Here is a 13,487-nt window from a genome sequence, read left to right as displayed (position 1 = left end):
ATTTAGCATAGTGCCTGACACACAGTAGGTGCTTAATAAATGTTTGTTTCCTTTCTAATTAGTGAAAGTTGGATTGTAAAAGAGTTCTTAGAGAAATGATACTGTAGGACTTTCAAGAACTTAAGAGTTAACTTCAGTTATTTACAATACAATTCTTCCTGCTGGGCTGTTTTAGTGACTAGATTAAGTGTTTATGATTAGAAATATGTTTACATAAAAATACTGATATGAATACAGCAGCAGAAAGTAACAGAGTTCATGTTAATTGAGTTGATGAATATACTAAAGTTTTCTCTCCTTATTTATGTTACAAATAAAATCAGCAAACCTTTTCATAAATAGTACAGTGTTAAAAGATCAAGCCTTCTTGGGTAGAACTATCAAAAGCTCTGAATTAGTAAAGTTTGAAAGAATAAAGTATGGTTGAGTTTGGATTATTTATCTTTTAATAGTAGAGGCAGCATTGGGGTACTAGTTAGGAATTCTGGGTTTAAAGTAAGGAAGATCAGAATTCAAATTTTGCCTCCTCCAATACTTAGTTGTAGAACCCTGAACAATTCACTTAACCTATCTGTTCTTAGTCATGGTTTAGCCAGAATTATAATCAAGGGAGTTCTTACACGAGGAATGCCCCTTGCAAATGATGCACAATCCCAATGGCAGAATTGCCTGATGTCCAGCTGGGGCCATGTTCCACATCTCAAAGGATCTTGTTGCTGAGACAGATACATAGTGTTATGGTATAGGGTCTATGAATACCTTGCTTACTGCCACGGAGAACTGACAAGTAGCTGAAGCTTAATAAATAGCTCAAACTGATCAGACACTATAAAGTGTTGTGTTTTATGTCTCCAAACACTGAAAATCAATTCTACAGCATTTAAAAATTCCAGATCTCTTTAATAATATCTGAAGTTTATGTTTGCTGCTTTTTATTCCCATCTACCTTGGGCTTAGTAATGTGAAATCGTTTCACCATTTCAATATAGTGCTTCTTCCACACCCCTTGCTCAAATGGAGTTGGAGAGAAATCGATGCACCAATTAAACCGCAAACACTTAAGCATCCACAGCTGATCCAGTTCAGCCAGGTTCTTCCAGTACCAGCTCACCTGAAAAGGACAAGGAAAATGTCAGTTCCTATCTCCTTTTTTCAGGTCTGAGCCCTTCACCTAAGCTCTTATCTTGTGGAACAGCCTTTTGATTTTCCAATTTCCCTTTTCTTCTTCAGAAAGAAGTCTCAAGACCTGATGTTCTTAACCTTTGTGAGGGAGTCATGGCCCCTTCTGGCAGTCCAGTGAAGCCCATGGATTCATTCTAAGAATAGTGGTTTTTTTTTTTTTGTCTACATTCAAAACTGGAGAAAATACTAAATTTCAATTAGAGATTAGTGAAAATAAAGTTGTTTTTATTTTTTCCCAACCAAGTTCAGCCTCCTTGAAATCTATCCATGGACTAAGTTAAGAAGCTCTGTCCTGGAGGCAGCTGGGTGACTCAGTGGATGGAGAGTCAGAGATGGGAGGTCCTAGGTTCAAATCTGGTCTCAGACTCTTCCTAGATTTGTGATTCTGGGTAAGTCACTTAACCTCCATTGCCTAGTCCTTATCACTCTCCTGCCTTGGAACCAATACCCAGTATTGACTCTAAAACAGAAGGTAAGGATTAAAAAAACCCAAACCATCCTTATGGCCTTAATTGACTGGTCCACTGTTGGCATACAGATATAGATCATTGTATCATTAGCTCTCACTAGGTAGGAATAGGACCTTTTATTTTCTGGCCTCCCCTCCCAGCCCCCATCTCTCAGCCAAGGCCTTAGCACACTCCCTGGTAGCTTGTGGGTACTGAATAAACACTGGCTGTGGCTGGCCTGTGAGTGGGAGTATTTACAGTAAAGACAATAGGCCACAGGTTTTGAATGGGTCCATTGACAAGTAGGGGGCAGGCCCAAAGATCACATAGCCTCTTTGTGTTCTTGCTGAACTCCAAGAGCTGGGCGGATTCTTTTTTCCCTTCCTTCTCCAGTTTGTAGACTCTATCTAGCCACAGAATAACGCCACCTCTCCTCCATTTTTTTAATAAAAAAAAATCCCTCCCCTTTTCAAGATGAACTGAATAAAAATGACCAAAAATTCCTAACAGTCAGCATTTAAAAAAAATACTGTGTTCAGAGCATGGCCTGAGGCAGTGAAGGGAAATATTAGGCATGAAGGGAGGATTAGAGAGAATTCAGTACTTCAAAAAGAAGAAAAGGGGGGAGGGAGTGAATCCAGAGCCAGAAGAGAAAAAGGGGATAGGAACGAGGGAGGATTCTGAGAGGGCGGGCCAGGCGAGGGAGAAGAGAAACCACATTCCAAGCCTGTTTGACCTGGAGATGAAACAGAGCCCAGTCCCTCCTCCCCAGGCTCTCAGCAGTGAAGCTTTGAGGGCAGAGGAGGCAGGCCAACCCACCCCCAATCTCTCTTCCCACTAATTCCGGGTCTTTCTGAGAATTGGGAATTTGAGGGTTTTGGGGTTTTTTGTTTTGTTTTGTTTTTCTTTTGGCCTCAGGGATGATGAGATTTTTGTAGGTAAAGGGCCAGGGTAACCGTAGGAAAAAACAAAACTCAGCTTGCCTCTCCCCTCCACACTCACAGAGCAAACACTACAGAGCTGATTCTGAGTTGGGTTTGTAATTTGACTCCAAGGCATCAATGGAGGGAGGGAAGAAGTGAAGGGGGGGGGGGGGCAAATATCTAAAATTAGATCTCTGCCTAAGAAACATGTTTCCCAGTTTTCCTTGGTGAGGTTACTTTAAAAGCTAAATCCTATAGTCAAATACATTAGGTTCTATGAAAGCTGTTCATAATTAGAAGAGGCAATCTTTCTGAGCACAAATGACTTAATTAATTAATTAATGCATCTGCTTCATATCCAACTGGACAGTAGCTACCTGTAATGTGTCAGCCTTCAAAGTCAGCATGAATATGATGTTTGGAAGCATTTTAATATGTCAAGTCTATAGATATCATCATGAAATTTTTGGTTTTATATAGCAGGCCAATGACTAAGTGTCAAGCTATGTAAGTTTATGCTGGCTGTGAAAGATGGCCACTTCTCATTTTACTGGAGTCTAAGTAAATGTTAGTTTATTGACTCTACTTTTTTGGTATCTTAAATATTTTACCTCAGAGAGTAAACAGCTTCAACCTAGTTTATTGAAAAGAGCTGTCAATACCAGATGAACATGGCAGGGACATTTAGAAAAGGAAAATTCAAGTCTCACCATTTCCATAAAAGTTTAATTAACTTAGTGTCTAATAAATGTTAACTTATTGATTGACATAAAAGGTCACTACAAGGAGCAGACCAAAAAAGCCTAGAAAGTGCTTTAGCTAAGAAACACCTGATCTCTTTACCAAGGAGAAAGACACGACAGTCAAAGACAACACAGATTTGGCATACAAACTCATCTGTAAAAAATCATGGAGAAGGTTGGCAGAATATTGTGCATAACATTGCCTCCTAAAACAGCCAAAAACAGTGGAAGCAAAAACAAGTTAACAAAAACCTTGGTGTGAGACCCAAATAAGTCATCCTAAGGGTATTCACACAAATGAAACAGAGAGGACAACACATAGATAGAAAATGGAACAGATTTGTTAAGGTTTCTCTGAAGAAACATTAAACTAGAAACATAGTAGGTTCTATGAAGAAATATTAAACACCAAACACAGTGGAATCACTCTATTTGAACTCTGATACCTGACAATATTATTTTAGTTAATCCTATTACTGACTCTCTCAGAGTTTTTAAAGTAAGAAAAAAAAAGAACTAGAAAGACTGAATTGGCAGGATTGACTATGAATCAGTCTTGCCTAGTTCCCAGAAGATACCCTTTGCCAAGAGGACTGAATTTGAAAGAAGACAATCAAATCTGAAGAACCAGAGATCCATTCTCAGGCACTGTGGCCTCCTCAACAGTCCACTTCCTGTAGTGCAGTAAGAAGTCTCAGATCTTTGGGTCTGTATTCCTCCCCAAGAATATAATTCTTCCAGGGCAGTGGCTCTGTGTAGTATTTCTTGATTGTATTCTCCTTGCCCTGATTATAGATTTGTTATTATAACTACTTCAATAGTTCTGATTTTTTTAAAGGTTGGCATACCTCAGGCCCCAAAGTGCTATGCAAGGAAACATAATTGGCATTTAAGATAATGAAGCCATATCTACCCAAATATGCACAGAGGAAATCTGTTTCTCTGTTGGAATGAACATAATCTTGAATTCCATTCCATTGAATTCAATAAATACTTAAAAATAATGTAGAAAGTGGGCAGCTTGGCGGTATAAGAACATAAGTTAGGGATATGGTGGTTTCAGAGATTAGCTAAAAGAAGGGAATTTTGATATAAGCCCTGGGAGAGGATTCTGGGAAGAAGAAAGGAATTGTGGGAGTTTAAACTGAAAATAACCGATTTTACTTTTTTCTGGGACTTTCACGGAGCTGGAAGGAGGTTTTGACTCTCTGCCTGAATTTCCACCAAGCTGAAGGAAAATCTGAGAGATTTTCCCAAGTCAAAATTTTATAGAGAAATTTTTTACTTTTTGGTGGAGAATTTATTTAGAGGAAACCATTTTCCCTGAGTCCAGAGATCATCTGCCAGTGGTTCATCTGCCAGAAATCCTCTTGGGCTAAGATAATCCAAAGATTCTCATCTGTTACTTTGGGTTACTTAGTGCAGCCAAATCCAGGCTTTTCTCTTTCTTTTTGTTAATCTCTAGTGGGCAGATCAGGGTAGAGTCAGATAGCATGTGGGGTGTGTGTGTTTTTTTTTTTTTTTAAGATAGAGCAGGGAGCTGTAAGCAGGGCCCAGAGAAGAGAAAGAAGGCTCTCCTTAAGCAGGAGACGTAGAAGTTGGGTGGAGTTAGTTTTAAGAGTGTTAGACTCTTACCTACCAGTTTCCCTTATTCCCTTTATAAAATAAACTTTGTTTTTCAAAAGCCAAGGGGTTTGTGCTTAACCAGCCCTGTGAAGTTCCTACGTGGATTGTATCATCTCACATCCCTCTAAGATAGTTCCCTATTACAGTGGGTCAGTGGATAGAGTGCTGGGCTAGGAATCAGGAAGACCTGGGTTCAAATTTGGCTTCAGATACATAGTTGTGTGACCTCAGGAAAATCACTTAACCCTGTTTGCCTCAGTTTTCTCATCTGTCAAATGAACTGAAGAAGGAAATGGCAAACCACTCCAAAGTCTTTGCCAAGAAAACCCCAAATGGGGACCGTAAAAAGTCAGACATGATTGAAACAACTGAATGGCAACAACAATGTGGAAGGTACCTGCTAAGCAGTCTTATATTAAGGAAAGATGCCAAGATAATGTAAAAAAAAATCCCAGGTGATGTTACTCCAAAAAATGTCATTCAGAAAGACTGACTACTATTGACTCATAAGCATGCTTTCTTTTCTTAAAAAAAAAAAACAACACCTTACTTTCTATCTTAAAATCAATACTGAGTATCAATCAGTACTAGGGCAGAAGAGTGGTAAGGGCTAGGCAATGGGAGTTAAGTGACTTACCCAGGGTCACATAGCTAGGAGGTATCTGAGGCCAGATTTGAACTCGGGAAGAGGAGTCTTCCTGACTTTAGGATCAGTACTTTATACATGGTGCCACCTAGCTATCCTAACTACCAATTGCTTGTGCTTCCCCACAAAAATATTCTTGTATTTATTTTGTACATACTTATATAACATGTCATCTCCCTTTGAAGACAGGAATTGTTTCCTTTTTTGTATTTATGCCTCAGTCCCCAGCATAGTGCCTGGCATACATATAGTAGGTGCTTAATAAATACCTGTTGGTTGATTGGCTGATTGATGAGGAGCTGCTGGAGTCTAGGTAATTTTCAGTCTTAAAATGTCTCCTCCAACAAGGTACCTCTCATGTGTATGTCTGTCATACAACCACAGATATAACTGTCCAATGACCCTCGATTGTTAAATGAGTTGGAAAATGAGGCTTTATTCTTGCTAAAGATGCTTGCTAATATCAGGGAAAATGTTCTGCTCAGAATTCAAATGGAAGAGGGATCCTTTATAGATCAGGTATTCTTGGACTTTTTGTGTCATCAATCATTTTAGCAATCCGGTGAAGCTTATAGACCCCTTCTTATTTTAATAAATATTACATTTCATTTAGAGGTGAGTGAAAATAAAAATGACACTTATTTCCCTTCTGAGTTCATGGAATCCTTGAAATCCACAGACTTCATCCATGGACCCCACATTAAGGACTCCTGCTAGAAATTGTGAGGTCTTATAGGTGTTCCCAGATAATATTGTATTGCTTATATTGAGCCCTAGAACATTACAAGGTTTCCTCAATGATTAGTCACAATGAGATCCATGATTATTCACAAGATATTAAACAATAAAAGAAGAGAAAAAAAAGACAGGTGAAAAATGTCTATTGCCCAGACTGTGACATATAATTGGATGGCTAATCCATTGAGTTAGTTCATCAGTATATATATACACACACACATACATACCTGGGACAGGTAGCTCTAGGTAGATGAGTTGGGCCCAGAAATGAATTGGAGAAGAGAGCATCACTTAATTTGGGACACAAGGACAAAAACTCATCTTTTTAACACAAATGTGATTGTAGTGATGTGATATGGTTACAGATTTTGGAATGGTTACAAATACTTTTGAGGAATCAAAGTTGAAGGTGACCCAGAGGGTAGTGGAGAGACTTATGGTGATGAAAGAGGGTCAGAGCACATTTCCAAAGATAACACATGAACACCACTATAGGGAGTATGCAGTGAGCCAGCCTTGTAGTGAGAACAAGGAATGGCAAATGGGCAGCCTGAGTGCTATACTGGCAATCAGACATGGAGGAAAGCTTTCAGCAAGTTGGGTAGGTCTTCTTTGGAGGAATTATAGAAGAATCATGATGAGAATTACATAAGACGAGAAGGTAAGGTTAGGTTATGGTCTGTACTGATGGAAGCAATGCTCACACTGATGAGTTGTAGGTTCACTAAGTATACTGAAGTATTAAATAAACTACTGAATTACTATAAAAACAAAACAAATGCTTTCTCTGTGAAGTCTCCATTAATGGCAATCCCCTTTAATCTTTTACTCTAATTTCTTTTGAAATTTCTTCTTATTATTATTTTAATAAATTTAATTAATAAAATAATTAATATTATAAAATTATTATTAAGGTATTATATGTCTTATTTTATGCTGGCATATCTCAGATATATTTTGGCTTCGTTCTAGACCAGCACAATAACATGAATATCGTAATAAAGTGTCACACAAATATTTTGGTTTCCCAGTGCATATAAAAGTTATGTTTATATTCCACTATAGTCTATCAAGTGTGTAATAGTAAAATGTCTAAAAAAAGAACATAATTTAATTAAAAAATACTATTATTGCCAAAAGAAATTGCTAATCCTCATCTGAGCCTTAGTGAGTTATAATTGTTTTGTTGGTAAAGGGTCTTACCATAATGTTGATGGCTGCTGGTGGACCAGGGTGGCTAATTGCTGAGGGATGACTGTGGCAATTTCTTAACTAGGACAGCAATGAAGTTTGCCTTTGATTGATTCTTTCTTTTACTTGGACATTTAGAGGCCACACAGTAGGATTGTTAGTTGGCCATATTTCAAATAGGATTGTTAGTTGGCCATATTTCAAAATGTGTCTCAAGATCCAAGGAGAGACAGAGACAGATAGAGAGAGAGAGAGAGAGAGAGAGACAGAGACAGAGACAGAGACAGAGACAGAGACAGAGACAGAGAGAGACAGAGACAGAGACAGAGACAGAGACAGTGATGGGGAACTAGAGTTTGGTGGCACAGTCAGAACACATACAATATTTTAACAATTAAGCTCCCCATCTTATATGCGTGTGGTTTGTGAAACAATTACAATAATAAAATCAAAGATCACTGATCACAGCTCACTATAACAGATAAAATAATAATGAAAAAATATGAAATAGCATGAGAATTACCAAAATGTGACACAAAGATACCTATTGGGAAAGTGGTACTAATAGACTTGCTTGATGCAGGGTTGCCACAAACCTTCAGTTTGTAAAAAGCACAATATCTGCAAAGTGCAACAAAGTACAATAAGATGAAGGACGCTTCTATTGCCTTGAGCTCCTCCCTTAGACTGTGAGTTCCTTGAGAGCAGGGACTGTCTCTTGTCTTTCTTTGTATCCCCAATACTTAGTATGGTACCAGGCACATAGTAGGGACTTGGTGAATGCTTAGTGACTGGCTGACGACCTAATTATATGAATCAATGCAGCAACTTATTATACCAATGTATAGTGTTATTCTGTAGAAATTTTTGTTCACTGGTTTATGTGTGCCTCATCCATGCACCTAAGATCTTTGGGTAGGAACCATGTCCTCAGAGACATTAGGGACTGGCATGGACCTTACAGAAATGTTCTGGTTTCGTGGAAGAAGTATTGGATAGACAGAGTGCCTCAGTTTGACTCTCAGCATCATAATCAGAAAGATATGATTGTTATGATGGAAAGAGCACTGAAATATCAAAAGATTTCAATTTGCATTCTGGTTTTGCCACTTCCTAGCTACGTAATCTTTGGTGAGTTAATTCACCTTTCAAAAACTTCAGTTTCCTCTTTTGTAAACTAGGGATAATAAGACATCCACCAAACAAGAGTGCTGTGAGGAAAGCATTTTGTAAGTTGTAATGAACCTTATAAAGACAAGCTATCATTACTATTTGTGTTAACTGGGGAAGTCACTAAATGTTCAGAGTCTACTTCCTAACTTGATAACTGTTACCTCTTCTCTATACTTTAGAGGGTTTTTGTGGGGGAGAAGATCAAGTGAAACTATGTATGGGACAGCATGTTATAAACCACAAAACCTGATACAAACACAAAGCATTAGACCTAGCTTAAGCAATTTGCCTATGATGACATTGCTGTTCATACCAGAACCAGAACCAGGATCCAGGTCTCTTAATTCTTAGTGAAACACTCTTTTTCCACTATAGCTATCACTTTATCTTTTCTTAAACCCCACAGTAGCAAGTAAACTATTAGGCACATATACAACAGGTACTCAATAAACAGTCCTCGTTTGATTAATAAACTGATACACAGTAAAAATAGAAAGAGCACTGTGTCTGTAGCCAAAGGAACTGTATTCGAATTTCAGATCTGCAACTTACTATCTGCAGGGGCTTAAATAAAGAATGAAAATTTTCTGGATATCAGTTTCCATTTCTATAAAATTAGGAAGTTAGACTAAATGGTGATTATAAAACAGAAACCCGTAATTACTTCTATCAGAAATGTTAATAAAAACAGGAGTCCTGTAGATACTGAGATATTTAAATCTATCACTAAAAGTAGTGGCATGTGTCAGGACAGAAACAAAATAAGACTTAGATCAGGGATTCTTACTTAACCTGGAGTCTCTGGATTTGTTTTGTTAAGAAATATTTTATAATTGTATCTCAGTATCATTGGCTTTCTTTTGTAACCCCTGTGATGATCAAAAATTTCTGAGAGACTGGTCTCTGGGTAAGAAAAATCAATTTATTGATTAGGGTAGCAATAACCAATAAATTAATTAATTCCCTCTCTCTCCATCTCCCTCTCCTTCCTCCCCCCCCCTTTGTTCAAAACCCCCAAAAGAAAGCCTCGTAAGTCCTTAAATACAATTTTGGAAACTTAATATTCAGCCATCCTCTAGGCCTCCCAAGACATCTCTAACTAGTGAATAGCCAATAAAGAGGTGATCCATCATTCAGTCCCTTCCCAATTCCTTGACTGATGATGGAAAATCACATGCCCAGTTCTATGATTCCAAAGTCTAGAAGGAGAATTCAAATTCTGCTCATTAGAAGTAACTTTGTTTAATCCTTTTCCATGCAAGGTTCAAGGAATCTGTCCTGCCACTTGTAGACATACATAATATTGTCTGGATTATGAAATTCAGTTAGACAGAGAGTCCATTGAATTAGTCCATTAGCAAGATGGACAACCAACTGGGCCCAGAATTGAACAACAGGAGATCAGGCTGTATGACCTTTGGGGCCATATAACTAGTAAATGTCTGAGGCCAAATTTGAACTCAGAAAGATGTGTCTTCCTGACTTCAAGCTGGGTGCTCTATATACTGTGCCTCCTATCTGTGCCATTTTTGCAGATGAAGAAAGACTTGCCTAGGGTCATACAATTAGAAATTTATCTAGGGGCAAATCTGAACTCAGCTCTTCCTGACTCCAAGTCTAGAGCTATAACTACTGTGCCACATAGCTATAGCTAGATGAAACAGAATACTGAAATGCTAATAGATTTACAACTTGATTTTATTAAAATATCCTTCATTTATTAGGTTTTTATGGGGTTCCTTCTCCAGAAGTGCCCAGTGTTGCTTATGCTTTACCTGTGCACATCGACAGAGACTGCGTGGGTCCAGGAAAGAAAAGATGTACAAAGACAACACCCTGGGGAGCTTGGTCGTGAAATCCACTGCTTCTGCTGGAATTCTTTCCTGAAGTTGCCGACTACAGAATTTTTGCTGTGACAGAGAGCACTGCTCAAACAAGCCTGTCAAGATTCTTCTCCTCTGAGCATCTGTCCATTTGTCAAACTGCAAGAGAAAAAACCCAGCACCAACAAAGAGAAGCAAATTGGCTCCAGATTTAATATGACTCTAGGGATTCATTAATGGGGAAGAGAAGCAAGAATCTGAAGCTTAAAAAGTCCATTTGCTAACCGACCTTTCCATTAGCCTTCTGTATCCTCTTCACTCTCTACTCTCTTTCCCACCCAGCCCCACCTATTGTTCCATGTGAATTTGGGTAAACGAATCTGTGTATGGATGGTTCTTTATCCTGAGCTCACAGCTGGCAGCTGCCCAAGATTTGCCCCTTGGGACCAGTCTTACACAGTAAATATGGCATAAACTTATGAGAGGTGATTTCAGAAAAGGGGGTCTTTTATCATGCTTACACACACTCCTAACAGGGAAACAAAATGCTCTTCTCTAGCTGCCCAGAGATTTAAAAAAAAATTCTTGAATGGGGGAAAGGTCTTTGATGCCAGATTTAAAAAAGAAAGCTTTCAGTGTGTTTATACCAAGAAGTAACACAATGAGTTAGATTCACAGGAAAATATTAGCTCCTTTTAGGGAGAGTGGGTTTCTAGAGGAGAGAAAAATATCTAATGGGTACCATGTCCCCAGTGGGGAAGGAGAGGGGAGAAGAGGTGAAGGAACTAATAGATGAGGAGAAGGATAAATTTTGGTTATTCCACAGTTTTGCCAAGAGAAGGCCCTACTGTTAGCCCTGCTCATCAAAGAAAAGAATCAGGGGAATTGTAGTTCTGACTGACTATGCAATTCAGTCCTAGGCGTTCCATTTCTCTTCATTTCATTTTACTCAGGTGTAAAATGGGAATAATAATGCTTAGGATATTAGGTCTGGATCAGTAGGGGTTCTTAAGGATCATCTAGTCTAACCCCCTCATTGTTCACCTGAGGAAAGTAAGGCAAATCTCTATGCATTGGGCCCCCTCCATTGCCTAGAATGCAACGTCTCCCTACCTTTATCTCTTAGAATACTTAGCTTTTTTCCAAGCTTAGCTCACTATCACTTCTTGCTTGGGCCCTTTCCTGATCCCCCCAGTTGCCAGTATCTCCTCACCCACAACAAGCACAGAAAAATCATCTTGTTTTTTTATTTTTTATATAATCTTCCTGTTGTCCCTAATAGAGTGTAACCTCTTTGAGGGAAGGGGCTGTTTCTTTTTTCTCTTTGTATCTTCAGTTCCTAGCACAGTACCTGGAACATCATAGGTATTTGATAATTCTTGACTAATTGGTTGATTAAATGACTTACCCAAGATCAGAACAGTAATAGATTCAATATTATTCTATTACTTCCAAGTTAATTGTTTTTTCTCCTGAACTGCACAAGATTGTGAGGAAAAGTGCTTTGTAAAACTTTACAGGTGCTACAGAAATGTGACCTAGTACAGATTTCTATTTAAATTTATTTTCTGTTTCATATTTAATACCCATATAAAAGGGGCCCTTCCACAGACAGACACAAAAAGAGTAAAAGATGGTATGTGAAACTGCAGAACTGTTATGTATCCTTTTTTTCCTAAGTAAGGTAATCAATTTGATTGTAAGCTTTCAAAGTTATCCTGCTTATCTGTGCTTTTCTCTCATTCTTTTCTCTTTTCTGCATCAAAGAAAAAATTAGTACCTGCCAACTTTAGCAAAAAGGGTCCCCTTATAGGTAGACTTAGGTATAGATCTAAAGTAAGACCAAGTGGTATTTGGGGACAATTAGGAGTGGGATGGGATTAAGGCTTGATCACCTAAAGGTAACTTCTGAGAACTTTTAGTGAAAATTCTCAACTTTTGAGACTGATGAAAGAGTAGGAGAGAACCCTCTGGGGTAGACAAAGGTGGAGAATTGGGATGCAGTTCCCTGACTAAGGGACTCATAGGCTGGATAGATGCTGGGTGAAGAAGGGCCTGGGGAGGGGACAGCTAGGCAACTTAGTGGATAGAGAGACAGGACTGGAGAAGGGAGGTATTGGGTTCAAATGTGACAAAGACACTGCCTTGACCCTGGGCAAGTCACTTAATCCCAGTTACCTAGCCCTTATTGCTCTTCTGCCTTGGAAGTGATATTTTATATAGACTCTAACTAAGACAGAAGGAGGAGGAGGAAGAAGGGAAGCTTGGAGAATTTGTTTCATATATGATACAACAGGTATACTTGCATCAAATGGGGAATGCATTAAAGTGGGAAATAGTTTTGTTTTGTTTTTAAAGTTGGAAATAATGGCAAGCAGCTACATACATGTTGTAAAGGATGTGGGAGACAAAGTGTCACCAATGGGCAGGCTGGGCTATGGAGTCCAGAGAACAATTTAAGGCAGAGGGAAGGCAGACTCAGAGTAAAGGGAATCCAATAGGAGAATGCTTTTTTTTTCTTTTTTCTATCACTCCAAAGATAAATTTAGTCTGCTGCAAACTTGTGCTTAGTTAAGGCTGGCTTTGATAAAGCTCATTTTCTGTAGCAACTAGAATTACTTCTGTTTCTACCTTCCTAGAATTTGCCTCCATTCCTCCCACTTAGGGTATACTATTACCAGACTTGCGAGGCTATCTATAAAAGTGCAGGTGTTAACCAGGAAGTATCCATCAAGATAAAATATTGGCACTCCTCTCCAGCTCACCCCACTTCTCTCTCAACTGTATGTTTTGAATTCCCTTATCAGGAGTTCTTAGCATATAAAATTAGTGCTTAAAATAATTAGCTTTGGGAATAAAAAGAAAATAAGTTCAGTTATCACTTTCCCTGGCTCAAAAACTGTTTTGACTTGCTAATATCCTTTAAGAAGATAGCAGCTATCAGTAAAATAAACAAATCATTTTGTTGAGAACAGATTAGGATCACAGCAGGG

At 38.5% G+C, this 13,487-nt stretch overlaps 1 protein-coding gene across 6 annotated transcripts in view; it reads right to left on the bottom strand.

The window, feature by feature from the left end:
* The window catches only part of FBXO16 (F-box protein 16), an 82,379-nt gene that overhangs the window by 23,203 nt on the left and 45,689 nt on the right, over nt 1-13,487 (bottom strand). For 5 of the 6 annotated variants that reach the window (XM_056813736.1, XM_056813733.1, XM_007476518.3 and 2 more), the window contains exons 4-5: nt 10,447-10,653; nt 947-1,111 (exon numbers count right to left, since the gene is read on the bottom strand). In XM_056813736.1, coding sequence (XP_056669714.1) covers nt 947-1,111; nt 10,447-10,653 — 372 coding nt within the window. The remainder of the gene's footprint in view (nt 1-946; nt 1,112-10,446; nt 10,654-13,487) is intronic. The other variant, XM_056813737.1, reaches the window with a different exon arrangement.

This window comes from Monodelphis domestica, chromosome 1 (genome assembly GCF_027887165.1).
Source record: "Monodelphis domestica isolate mMonDom1 chromosome 1, mMonDom1.pri, whole genome shotgun sequence".
NCBI lineage: Eukaryota > Metazoa > Chordata > Mammalia > Didelphimorphia > Didelphidae > Monodelphis > Monodelphis domestica.
The sequence above is the reverse complement of the archived record's forward strand: the minus strand, read 5'-3'. Positions and strand labels throughout refer to the sequence as shown.